This window comes from Sminthopsis crassicaudata, chromosome 3 (assembly GCF_048593235.1).
Source record: "Sminthopsis crassicaudata isolate SCR6 chromosome 3, ASM4859323v1, whole genome shotgun sequence".
Classification (NCBI taxonomy): Eukaryota; Metazoa; Chordata; class Mammalia; order Dasyuromorphia; family Dasyuridae; genus Sminthopsis; species Sminthopsis crassicaudata.
The window spans coordinates 495,845,362-495,859,272 of record NC_133619.1 but is presented as its reverse complement, the minus strand read 5'-3'; the positions used below and the strand labels follow the sequence as shown (position 1 = coordinate 495,859,272).

Below are 13,911 nucleotides of genomic sequence, written 5' to 3'. Positions count from 1 at the left end.
GAGTGGCTGTGTAAGCGTTAACCCAACTTTGGTTCCCAAGTTCTTGAATTTTATGTTCCCAAGCTGTTTCTAGGATTTCATAGTACAAAACCCCTGCATTCAATTCCAATTCCTAAGCCTGATTTACCACTAAGATCAGAAAAGACAAATCTTTTGGACTTCCAAGTCTGGCTGCATGACCCAGGAAAGCTGCAGCCTCAAGGAGCCTCAGTTCTCCTATCTTTAAAATGGAGTTGTTTGCATAATCCACCTCACAGCACATAAAGAAAGTGCTTTATAAGTTGTAAATAAAATATGATTTACATGTGAGCTGGAGGGGGGGGATACAAGGAGAAACATAGGTAACATAAAACATCAACCAAATATTTTTAAAATGTAAGACAGTATTATTAACTTCTTACAATGCTATAGGCACAGTGGTATTTATATTTCTCGGGGATAACGGTTATGCTAGAAATGAAGCCTTGAGTGAAATATTCATATTTGCTGAACATAATGTCTCCCTCCAAATTAAGTCACCGGCCCCAAATCTTTATTGTGAATGGTACCTAGGTTATACAGATAGCTACCTAATTGGCAGAGGTGCTTAGATCAACAAAGGAATGACCTCTTCTACTTCAATAAGAATCTGTACCCACCCAATGAAGTATTCCACAGAAGCCCAATATCACATTTCACTACAAACCCCCAAATTCACAATCTTTGTCAGCAGTTTGGGAATCCTTTCAAATATTTTGAGTTTCAGGGAAATCCCATGGCAGATGGGTATTATTAGTCTGTGCTTGAGCAAATGACTGAAAATACCTTAAATCAAATAGCCTTTTAAAAAGGTAATGAAACTGTTCCATTGCAACTGATTCTAACTGAAACCAGTTACTGCTCCACAAACACAGAAAGCATCTTGTTTATTAAAAAAAAAGAAAATATTTATTAATTTTACATCTGCTGGATAGCACAAGACTATTAACACTATAACTCACCGAATGTACAATAAACATTCACGCTTAAATAACAGGACAGGGTTAATTTCAACCAGTAGGTCAGCTTTAGCATCTTATGAAATGCCATTTAGTCCTAGATGTCTTAGCAGTTCTTGGAAGAAAGATCCTGTTAAGAAATGAGCCTCTAGGTCCTTGGATGCATATGACAAGTACCTGGTATGGTCATCTCAGGTCTTAAAAATCACTCAAACAAGGTCTAACCCTAAGTTTTTATGTGTCAGCAGTATTTTTACATGATGAAAATGTTTATTCATGTGGGCACAATTAATTAAACAAAGAAAATAATCCAAAATCCCAATGGAAGCTCCCTTTACATTTTCACACTGCAGCTCCTACAGTGTCAAGGGTTGAAAGTGGCTACAATGTTAACTCCTGGGAATAGAGTTTTCTGAACTGGGTCTCTTAGGTCTTTTACTGTCTCCCATCTTCTCAAAACTAAGTCCACTACAATGGACTAATAAGCAGAAGAGCTGATCTTAAGGGAATGTTATTTGGTTTGATTGCCACCTGCACCACATGTTAATAATACACAAAATAGTTTGGAATTCCTTTGTGATTCCACAAAAGGATAAGCACCTCAGTAAAAGAAAGACAAGACCCTTTCCACAATGTTTTCCTCCTTGTCTGAGTAATCTAAAACTTGAATTTAAAAAAAAAAAAAAAAAACTGGCATAGAACGAACATACCATTCAGTGATGGTTTCAATTTTAGCCAATGAAAATTTCTACTTTTGGGCTGAGCCTGGGGAAGTGATGAAAAACAATTCTTTGCTTGCAACAAAATTAATAAGTAATCAGAAAGGTCAAACTTCAGTTATAGAACCTAAAATTGAACCTATAGTAAGTCTGCAACATTCACATATGGTTTTGCTAGACAGTGAAATTATGTGGTTGTGATCACTAAATTTGTGTGACTGTGCAAAACTGGCATTTACCCAATATTTCCATACTGAACCTCTGGTATCCTCAGAAACCTTGGACTTCCTACTTCTACGAATTTATCAAATCCTCAGCATACCAAAATTTCAGGAATAGTTGAATAAGTATAAATCTACATGTTTGCAAAGGTTATTTGAAAATATCACCAAATTGTCTTTATCCAGAAGGTTTCCTTGGCACCAAATAATTTGGCCTAAGCAAAGTAGCTGCTAAATTTCCTAACAATTTTGTAGTGCCAGATATACCCAAGAAGTCACAGGAAATTAACTAAAATGAAACTTCATTTAGTTACCTCAATGTTAAGGTTATAACTTCTCTGTTCTGGAAAGTAATAAAGAATCTACTGAAGGATTATTCACAAAAATCTGTCAGTAATTGTGTCACAAAGGACTGCTAAGACATTCTGATTTCAGAAATAGATTTATACATACAATTCCTGGAATGACTTTTTAAAATAAAATCACCATTCCCTATCAATTTCATATTCTATTTAACCCCATGTAAGACTCCTGAACAGGAGCAAATGCAAGAAAAACTGTCATCAAGACACAGGTTTGTTTTTATTTTTTCCTCCCATGTCAAAAAATAACAGCTCAGTCTATAAGCAAACATCAGGTGATCAAGTGTTTCCTGGTTGATTACCTTAATGTATTTATTACTAGTGGTCCCCTGACATTTTTACTTTTCCTGAGTCCAAAGTTGGTCATTCAATAAAAAGGTCCAAAAGAATTACAGTAAATTGAAAAGTGAAATGTGTAGGAAATTAGGACGGCCAACTTTCCCTCCAACCTTCATGAATGAATGTTCGTTTTAAGACAGCACTAAAAATAATATGAAAATGCAATGCATTTCTGTGAATGGCTAGTTGATTGTACAGCTGGAATGAGGAAAGAAAGAATCCATCCTTCAACAATGACCAGGAAATGGATCCTTATGGGCACTGAAAAGGCACTGAAATCATTTTAAAACCATCCAATAGTTTTTTTGACAATTCAGCCTTTATCTTTGCTCTCTTCCAGATACAACCATAACTGTAGAATGGAAGGCAAAGCACTTCTGTAGGGTTAAAATACTACTATTGAACTTTATTTTTCCAGGAAACCCACTTTCCTGGCAGTAAGACATAAATGTCCTGATGCTAGGTAGAGGAGAGGCTCAGTACCATCAGGGCAGACTACTATACCCAGTCAGCTAAACTGAGGTAAATCCAAGATGGGTGGAACGCTGCCAACAAGCCAATGGTTTTCAAAGGGGAAGTAAAAAAAGACAGGAGAATAATTTAAAACAATAGTTTCTTCAAAGCTCTACTGTCAAGTCTTTCTATACTTCCACCAATTAGCCAATGGTGTTCACCAATTGATCTTTGCTGCTCACTAGGCTCCCTTATTTACAGCATGAAGAGGAATTGAAACCAGAAAATGAAGCAGCTCTGACCTCTAATCTCTGCAAAATGCCCCTTGTCTTGTAGCATCAATGCTGGGAAGATACAGGGCATGTTCTGCCAACAGCCATTAACGTGGCAGGTTTTTCCCCCTTTGGTATGAATACAATAAATATACTATTTAAGTACTTCCACAAAGGAAAAGTAAGGCTTGTCAAGTGTGTCAAAATCAACTCAGAAACAAGCCAAAGTTTCTGTATTTTCTCCTGCTGCAAAACTCCTTTGCTCTGAACAGTTTCCCTGAAACACTTGGCCTATTACATACATACATGGTAGTATGTCTATGGAGTCCTAAGAGTCAAATCCTTTTTTGTGATGACTGCAGCTATAAAGTTAACCTCCTAGCAAGAACTTCAAAACTCCTAGCTTTAAAACTCTGGAGCAAATAATAAATTAAAAAGAATTCCAAGTTTGAGATTTGCTAAGTGGTAGTCAGGAGACACGATGGGACTGCTTGATTCCAACTCCCAGGACCAAAGGTTAAGTTTTAGTAATATGCACTTCACTGTTGCCATTCCCATTGGTGGTTGTGATGATGTACTGGGTGGTTTGTGGCGGGTTAGACGTTTGGCTCTCCAAGGCATCAGTATGTGTGGATGGCTGTGAAATGCCCACTTGGACTCCACCGGAGAGGGCTGAGGTTTGCTTTTCTTCTATTTCTGGCTGACCTTCTGATATTACAAAATGAGTCTAAAAAATGAGTGGAGAGAGAAAAGAAGTGAGATATTGGTAAGATCCGGAGTCTAGTTGAAGAAAAAAATAAATTAAAAAAGACACAGTGATCGGTCTCGGATCTTGAGAGAAGGGATTGATGATGCAATGAACATGCAGTTGTTTTTTGTCCTCTGTTCTTGAAGAGGCCAATGACGCCAGGAAGGTGATGTTTTGTCTTGCAGGTGAACTGTATTTAAGTGAGGCAGAGCTGTGCAAAGTCATCAGCCTCATTCCTGCAGATATAACTAGAAAGAAAACTTAAATATAGCATAAAACCTATTGAAGGACTTTGATACAGAAAGATGCTATAATGATAACTGACATTTTTGCAGTGATTTTAGGTTTGCAAAGCACTTCACATACCTTCACATTACCATCTCATTTGATCTTCATCATAACCCCATTAGGTAGATTCTATTATTATTCCCATAGAAAAGGGAACTAAGGATCAATGACTTATTTATGGTCACAGAACTAGTTAAGTGTTAGTAAAGAATGAAATCTACTTTCCCTTACTCCAAATATATAATCAACAAGTTAAACTTAAAGCTCTTAAACCCTAAACCAGCACTTTCCCCATTAAATCACATTGGTCTTTATTAGCAATTATGAAAAGATAAATAGATACTTATCAAATCTATGGGTCGCACTGGAAAGATAATAATATAATAAATTACAGTGCCAAGATGGAAAAATATCTGTACAAACTATCTGGAAAAGAAAATATGGCCCAGATATAGATTACATTAAGTCAATGGAGAAAGAAATGAGTAGAATATACAATCATAAATCATTCTGCCTACAGCCAAATATAAGAAGAAAATCTGAAAATGAGAGATTCTATTGCAAGTGGGCAAAGTTGACCTTAAAATCACTATCGGTGGAAGTGTTTACAAGGAGCAGGACACAGAGTTCAGTTCAAATTCTATTCTGACCATGAAGTGGCATAATAAATAGAGATGTGAGCTTGGAGTCAGGAAAACCAAAGTTCTAATTCAGCCTCAGACACTAACTATGTGACCTTAGGCTAGTACCTTAACCACCCTGTGCCAGTTTTCTTAACTTTAAAATAGGATTGGAAGAGGGAGAGGGGTTTGAACTTGATGATTTCTAAGTTCCCTTCTTCTCCTGGAAAGTCCTCTCCTTGCCTCAATCCAGACTCTGACCATACCCACTGAATCCTGGCTCCTTATATCCTTCCAGAGAATGGGCTTGTGGGTACTCCCTGGGCTTGTGGGAGCTCCTTAAAAGTTTTCTCTCTTAAAGGTGTGAATCTAATGTGTGGACCAATGAGCAAACTCCTTAAAAGGTTTGAACTCCTTTAAAGGTGTGAACTAAGTGCATAAGTACCTTGTAAGAATCCTAACACCTTTTAATTTCCAAATCTATGATACAATGGCCTAGGCTGTCTGCAATTTTTACTTAAGCTTGCAGGACCCAGTCTATTCTCTAATATTATAAATTCAGGAAAAAGTGCCTAACTTCTCTGTAAAAATTACTCAAAGCAAGAGCTAAGTTTAAATACAGACACACATATACATACACATAATATACATATATAAGTAGATGTATATAAGTATGTGTGTATGTACCTATCACAGAGATTTGATGGAACCAGATTCATGGTATATGGCTTTGCATGAGTATACTTCATTGCGAAGAAAAAAGATAGGAAAAAGGTAAGGGTAACATTATATATTAAGAAGATATATGGGTTTGTATCCCAAAGAGATCATAAAAAAGGGGAAAGGACCCACATGTATAAAAATGTTTGTAGCAGCCCTTTTTGTAGTGGCAAGGAACTAGAAATTAAGTGCATGCCCATCAGTTGGGGAATGGCTGAATAAGTTATAGTGTATGAACGTTATGGAATATTATTGTTCTGTGAGGATAATTTCCAAGAGACCTGGAGAGACTTACAAGAACTGATTCTAAGTGAAATGAGCAATATAGCAACAAGATTATATGATGATCAATTCTGATGGATGTGGCTCTTTTCAACAATGGGGTGATTCAGGCCAGTTTCAATAGATTTGTGATAGAGAGAATTATCTGCATCCAGAAAGAAGGCCATGGGAAAAATGTGGATTACTTTTTTTTTGGAATTTCTACCTTTTTTCTTGTTGTTTGCTTGCTTTTCTTTCTTTCTTTTTTTTTTTGATCTGAGTTTTCTTGTGTAGCATAATAAATGTGGAATTAATGTTTAGAAGAACTGTACATGTTTAACCCATACTGAATTTCTTGCTGTCTAGGAGAGAGGGTGGAGGAAAGGAGAGAGGGTGGAGGAAGGGAGAGAGAAAAATGTTGAACATAAGGTTTTGCAAGGGTGAATGCCAAAAACTATCTTTGCATGTATTTTGAGAAAATAAAAAGCTATTATCAAAAAAAAAAAAAAGAGGAACCTAGGGAAAGAGGAAGGAAACATGATGAAGATTGTTTGGGTAAATATCAAATGAGGAAAAAAAGAGAACTGGTTGTGTCACAGAAATGTATACCATAATACCTGGATAAAAAAAGGGGGGGGCAAGGGAGATAAATTCAGGAAATGGATTATAAACCTAGCACAAAAGAGAAGTAATGACGGGAGACTTCAAACAACCAAATATCTTTTGGAGCTCTATGTCCCACAAAAGGAGAAGCAAGAAATTTCTTGGCTTTCAAAAGATACAAGATTCAAAATGGGAAAATTCTTGCTCAGAGTCTCACCAAGCGGGAAGCATTGGTTGCTGACATAGAAATGTTGGGAACTTTGGCAAGGAAGTAACTAGTCCCTCATAGAGTATGTGACAGAAGAGAGAAAGCTTCTGCAGACTGCCATGTCCTCTAGATTTGGGAAGAACAGATTTGAAATGTTTAAAAGAAGAAGAGGAAGGTAGTAGCCCATCAACTAAAAGTCAATGAGGAAATTCAACCCAAGATGGATAAACACTACAAAGGAATAAAATTCTGTAGACATAAAGAAACAATTCCAATAAAAAAAAAAAAAGAAAGAAAGAAAGAAAAACCAGAATTATCTAGAAGAAGCTGATAAAGAAGAACAAAGAACACAACAATCAACTTTGATATAAATAAAGATATGTAGGGAAGATGGAAGCAAGGACAGTAACAGAAGGGATGAATACAAAAGTATGGAACAGTACAATGAAAATTATACCAGAAATGCTAAAATTTAAGAGGTTGGACTTGTTTTTTTGTTTTTTGTTTTTGTTTTTTAATTTTAAAGTATATTTCTATTGGGAACAAAAGTCAAATCAAAGATTCTATCTAGAATTTACATAGCACTTTAAGGCTTACAAAACAATTTATAAATATTATCTGATTTATTCTCACAGTAATCCTGAGGGATTATTGTATTACCCTATTATGATTTTTATCATAATATTATTTTATATAGATTTTATTTTATAGATGAGGAAAACCAAGACAGGCAGGAGGATATGTGAATTGCCCAGAGTCACACAGGTAGTTAAGTGACAGGAAGCTGTATCTGAACCCAAGTATTCCTGACTGTTCTCCAGCACTTTATCCACATCACCATCCAGCAGCTGATATTCCAATATAACTGTTAATATTCAAATCAATACTAACTTTGCTGCCATTGTGGAGGACACTCTCCATTCAATAATTCCTGTCCTTCAGTCCCAGACTAACTAAGGACTTCTATGACCACTGACCTGATCCCTTGTTACCATTCACTTCAGCTCCAACCTTTCATCCCGTTCTTCCATACCCTTCCAATGTATCCTCTGTAATATGTTCAACTGTTATACTGCATTTCATATTAGTTCCACGCCATCCTCTCTCCCTTTATCCCCCAGAACTGATAATTACCTCAGCAAACATTTTGGACTTAATTATATATTATACATTTTATATGTTGCTTTTCTCCTAAAAACAAGGTAAACTCTCCAAAAGCAGAATCTACTTTATTTAGTCTCTATTATTCCAAGCATCTGCTTATAACAAGTGCTTTATAACTACTTGCTGAATTCAAATAAAGGGTACAATTGCTGAGCAGGGTGAATGGGACAATGGAAAAAGATTACAGAAAGCTAGGCCTGCTCAATTCTGATCTTATTCCTGTTTTCTTGCCAATAAAATAACCTTTAGATTGGACAAAACGGAACCAAACTGAGTAGCAAGAAGTTGGTACCCACAACAGGTAAAAAAGATTTATCCATCAAAAAATGTTTATTCAGTGTAACAACAATGTGGTTGGTATTTGCATTAGGCATTGAGGATACAAATACAAAAGATGAAATGATCCATACTCTCAAAAAGCTTATATTCTAAAGGAGGGGTGTGTGTGTGTGCATAAACACAAAATTAATAAGTACAAATATATGTTATTGTTTAGTTGTTTTCAATCGAATCCAATTCTTCATGACACTTTTTGAGGATCTTCTTGACAAAGATACTAGAGCAGTTTGCCAATTCTTCTCCAGCTCTTTTACACATGAAGAAACTGAGGCAAAAAGAGATAAGTGACTTGTCTACATGTATAGGTCATACAGGTAGGCCATATATGAACTCAAGTCTTCTGACTCCCCTGTATCCCCTGAGCCACTTGCCTCCCTTCTTCCCCTCTTCTACAGCAATATACAGAGTAGTTAAAGTAGTTTGGAAAACAGGAAACAGAATTTGGTGGGAGGGAAAATCAAAAATACTTCCTGCATTAGATGGTGTCTAAAATACATGTTGAAGCAAGAGAACAGACCTGTGGGGAAGAGGGGAGAAGCTGAGGAACAGTCCAGAGAAAAAGCAGCAGAGGTAGGAGATGGAATGTCATGGGGGGAAATTGAGAGTAGGCCCCCAGGTCAGATCTCAGAAGGCAGGTGCAGGAGAATGTGCAGGGAGGCTAGAAAGAGGCTGCAGCCAGGTTGTACACAGGTAAAAAGTTTATACTTTGAACAAGTGAATTACAATAATGTATTAAATGCTTACTGTGTGTCACAAACCAGCAATATAATCCCTGTACTCACACTAATACACTGTTGGTGCAGTTGTGAACTGATTCAGTCTATAAAATTAAATACACTCTTTGATCCAGCAAACCCAAAGAGATTTTTAAAAAGTAAAGGTCCTATTTGAAAGGAAAATATTTATATCTTTCTGTAGTGGCAAAGAATTAGAAAAGGAGTAAGGAATGATTGAATAAGTTGTAGTATATGATTGTAATAGAATATTATTGTGCTATGAGAAATGACAATCAGGATGATTTCAGAAAAATCTGGAAAGATTCACATGAACTACTACAAAGTGAAATGAGCAGAACCAGAAGAACATTGTATATGTAAGAGCAACATTACACAATGATCAACTGTGAATGACTTAGCTACTATTCTCAGCCATAACAATCCAAAAAAATCCCATAGACTCAATGAAAAATGCTACCTTCTACAGAAATTTTTGATGGCCTCTAAATATAGATTGAAGCATACTATTTTTCACTTTCTTTTTTTCTTTCATATTTTTTTGGTTAGTTTTCTTCATAAAATGACAGATATGGAAATGTATTTTACATGACTGCATATGTAGCCTTTATCAGCTTGCTTACCATCTCAAGGAAGTGGAGAGAAGGGAGGGAAGAATAGAATTTCAAACTCAAAACATTGTTTTTAAAATGTTAAAAATTATTTTTACAATTAAATGAGGGGAAAAATAAAATACTACTCAAAATAAATGAATGAATAGGTGGATGGATAAACAAGTGTATGAATGACAGAGTGTGGGCCCGAAAAAAAAAAAAAGATATTCCTTGCCCTTGAGGAACTGACATTTTAATGGGGGAAAAAATGCACAAAAGAAAGCTAGAAAGATAAGAGAACAGGGATTTATGGCTGGGAAATGGCCTGAAAGTGAAAGGATCTCTCTACTTTAAAGTCTAAGTTCCAATGAGCAGAGTCCAAGGTCTGGTAGGAGGAAAACAAGACCAAGAGTGGGTGGCAAGATATGACAATGCATAGAAAGGAAGTAAAAGCTCATTGATAGAGGCCCAGGGACAGAGTCTGAGGACTGGTAAGAGGTAAATGAGGAAGATGTCCTGGATGATGGGCATTACTTTAAAGTTTATAAAGTACTTACAGACATTGTTTTGTTTGAGAAAAATAAAGCTTCCCTGGAAGAATTTAAGCCATCTGGCCCAACTATATCCTTGGATCCTGAAAGAATTGGTAGATGGTATAAGTGCAAAGCCACAGTCAATAATATTTGACAAAGCACAAGAAAAAAGTGAAGACTAAAAGGTAAATATTACCCTGATTTTCAAAAAATAAAAGAAAATGGAGACTGAAAACTAATGGCCAGTGAGCTTGATTTCAATTTTATAATGTTACTAAAAGACATGGAAGCAAAAACCCAGGAGGCAGCATCAAAAAAACGAATCATGCCAAAAAAAAAATGGAGATAGAACAAAACAAAACTGAACCCTAAGTGCTAAGTCATCTCTAACTCTTTATGACCCCATTTGGGATTTTCTTGGCAAAGACATTGTAATATTTTGCCATTTCCTTCTTCAGCTCATCTTACAGATGAGGAAACTGAGGCAGAAAGGGCTAAATGACTTGTCCCCAGTCACACAGCTAGTACCTGAGACTGAACTTGAACTCAGGATTTCCCTACCCCAGGCCTGATGCTCTATCCACCTAGTTGTCCTACAGAAAAGGCATAGCTTCCAATAATAAAGAGGTAATAGTCCTCCTACACTTTGATCTAGGGGGACCACATCCTGAAAGAACTGGTGGATGTAGCCGCAGAGCCACATTAAATATTGAGCAGTTCTATGTACCACAGTTTTAAAAAAGGCAATTGAAGGACAATTTCTCCTCATTTCTCAACTGTTTACGCCACTTCTGGGACACTTCCCTGACTTCTCTGCCAAGTTCCAGGAAAACCTCAATAGCTTCATAAGTAAAATCTCATCAGCCTTGGGAGTCCACCTCATTATCTCTGACAGGAAAGTAGAGCCATGATCCCCAAACCTCCATTAAAGGGGGGAGCTCAGCTCAAAACTGTACCACATTGGAAGTTCTCCGGTACCTTCATTATGCCCCCAAGGTGGGTACCTTCTCTCCTCCACTTCCACTTTTCAGTTTTTTATTGTGTGTTGTTTTTCCCCATTAGATTGCAAGTTCCTTAAGAATAGGAACTATCTTTTTTCATATTTGTATCCCCAGGGCTAGCATAATGCATGGCACATAGTAGGTGCTTAATAAATGTTGATCGACTAACTGACATGAATAAATTACACACTGCCCAGAGAAGGGCAATCAGAGTGAGAAGGACCTTAAGTACGTGACATTCTATTATCAGTCAAAGGAACCAGGGACAATAAACTTGAAGACAGAAAACTCAGAAGGAACATGATAGCTGCCTTCCTGTAATGGAAGAATTTCAAGTAATTCAAAGGCTGTTATGTGAAAAGAGGGTTAGATTTGTTTGAAATGGATAGAAGTTGCAAAAAAGCAAATAGAAGCTTGATGTAAAAGGAAGCCCGCTCACCCCCAACAATTAGAGAAAGAACCAGCTTGGGAAGTAGTTGTTGCTCTTCACTAGAGATCTTCAAGTAAAGGCTGGTTAGTGTCTTTTTTTGAGCATGGATAGAAGACCAGAAGGAGACTCAAAGTCCACAAGGGTTCTTCCAGTTTGTGAAAGTTAGGTAACAAAACTCAGACTTGATCCTCCAGGACAATAAGAATCCTTAGAAGTTCTTGAGCAGGGAAGAATCATGATGGAAAAGATGACTAAGAAAAATGAGTCTGGCAGGAATATACAGGGCATATTAGAGAAGAAAAAAATGGGACAGAGGGAAAATACTGTAGTACAATGGAGTGTGCTGGATTTGGAATCAAAGAACCCAGATTTGAATCCCAGTTTTGATAGTAACTACCTTTGTGTCACTGGGCAAGTTAGGTAACTTCTCTGGGCCTCTGTTTTGTGATTTGTGAAATGGAAAGTGGGGGTAGGATTATACAACTGCGAAGGTCCTTTCGAGCTCTAAATACATGAACCTATGATCTTTTTGATTTGTTTTCCCTATTTGAGTATCAGGCCATGGGATCATAACTATCATATATCTGAACTTTTCTAAATCTGATACTTGTACGATTATTAATTTGGGACTGTACAGTGTTCTACACAATGTTTATTGAGTCTCATAACAATCCTATGAGGCATGTATAAATATTATTTCCACTTTATAGATGAGGAAGCTAAGATTCATTGAACTTAAGTAATTGCCTCATTGTCACACTGCTAGCAAATCTCAGATGATCAATGTGAACACAGATCTTCCTTACCCTGAGTTAAGCACTCCATCTACCATACTAGCCTAGCGACCAATTCATAAAAGACTGTATCCATCTTTGTGCTCCACAGCAGTCACCAACTCTAGAATAATCACTATTTTCACCCATTTTTTTTTTTTTTTAATTTCTCCTTTATCAACCATGTCTTCTGTGTGGGTCATAATTATATACACAGAGTAGCAGATCTCTACATCACTGTAATTTACCATCAAGACAAATCAATAATATTATTTTTAAATTGCAAATAAAGAATGTTTTCAGATGCCATGAGTTTAGTGGCAAATCTAGGAGTGATTACCTATCATCTATTACATCTGCAAGCGCTACCTGGTCTCATATTCACAGAACAAGATATCCTTCCCAGGATAGCCTCCTATGCTAACTCAAGCCTGGATACCACCTTCCTCAGTTTCTTCTCCCATCTGATTAGAGAGGAAAAGAGTGGAGTATGGAATTCCTCCCAAAGCCTTCCTTTATAGAGGGCAGATGCAGCTCACTCCACTTTCATCCCCCATCACACTCCCCAGGTTTGTAGTCTCCTTTTATATATTATCTTCCCCCAGTAAACTCTTTGAGGGCAGAGATGTCTTTTTCTTACTCACCCCCAAACCTACTCCACACTTACCACAGTGCCTAGTTTAATAAATGCTTGATATTGATGTTTGGCCTTCCTACTTGAAGAGGCCTAGGACATCAGGGAGTTACATTATGATATGCAAGTGAATTGGATTTAAGTGAGAAGGGCTGGGCAAGGTCACCTGCCTCACTTTTCCCTCCAGAGCCATCTGGGTCCACAAGTGGCAGATGCAGCTCAGGATGACTGTAGTTGGCCCTGGATACAGTGGGAGAGCTTGGTCTTTTTAAGCTAAGGTCTTCAATAGCTTTCAGTTTGACAAAAGCTGCACCCATTCACTGATTAAGGCTAGATCAGAAGTGAGACAAAAAATGGCCTCTTTTACCTAGTCAAAAAAAAAACAAAACAAGTCCAATCTGGGAGGGGAAGAATCTCAGGATTTCTGACCCAAACAGAAACAATTGCAATTTATATTCACTCAGTCAGTAATGGCAATTGAGACTTGGCCTGAGACCTATGGTTGGCCAATCAATGATAGCCAGAGTGATTTGAATTTAAGGCATGATTCTTAAGAAAGAAATCTAGCCAGTAAACCCCCAAATTTGGGCAGAACAACTCAGGAAGGAAGGAAGGGGAGAAGGGGAGGAAGGGAGGAGGGGAGGAAGGGAGGAAGGGAGGAAGGGAGGAAGGGAGGAAGGGAGGAAGGGAGGAAGGGAGGAAGGGAGGAAGGGAGGAAGGGAGGAAGGGAGGAAGGGAGGAAGGGAGGAAGGGAGGAAGGGAGGAAGGGAGGAAGGGAGGAAGGGAGGTGTTGCTCAATTAACCACTTCCAGTTGGGTCCCCAGCTCTACTCACAGAGGTTGTTTTGTCCTTCTTTCTTGAAGAGGAACCATGGCATCAGAAATGTAATGCCATGCTATGCAAATAAGCTGCATTTCAG

The 13,911-nt window shown here is 37.5% G+C and overlaps 1 protein-coding gene across 2 annotated transcripts in view; it reads right to left on the bottom strand.

Annotated features, from left to right (window-relative positions):
- Positions 1–3,747: 3,747 nt before the first annotated feature.
- Positions 3,748–13,911, bottom strand: part of PRDM10 (PR/SET domain 10) — a 138,646-nt gene continuing 128,482 nt past the window's right edge. For both annotated transcript variants that reach the window (XM_074303799.1, XM_074303800.1), the window contains exon 22: positions 3,748–4,070. In XM_074303799.1, coding sequence (XP_074159900.1) covers positions 3,861–4,070 — 210 coding nt within the window. In that variant the 3' untranslated portion in view covers positions 3,748–3,860. The remainder of the gene's footprint in view (positions 4,071–13,911) is intronic.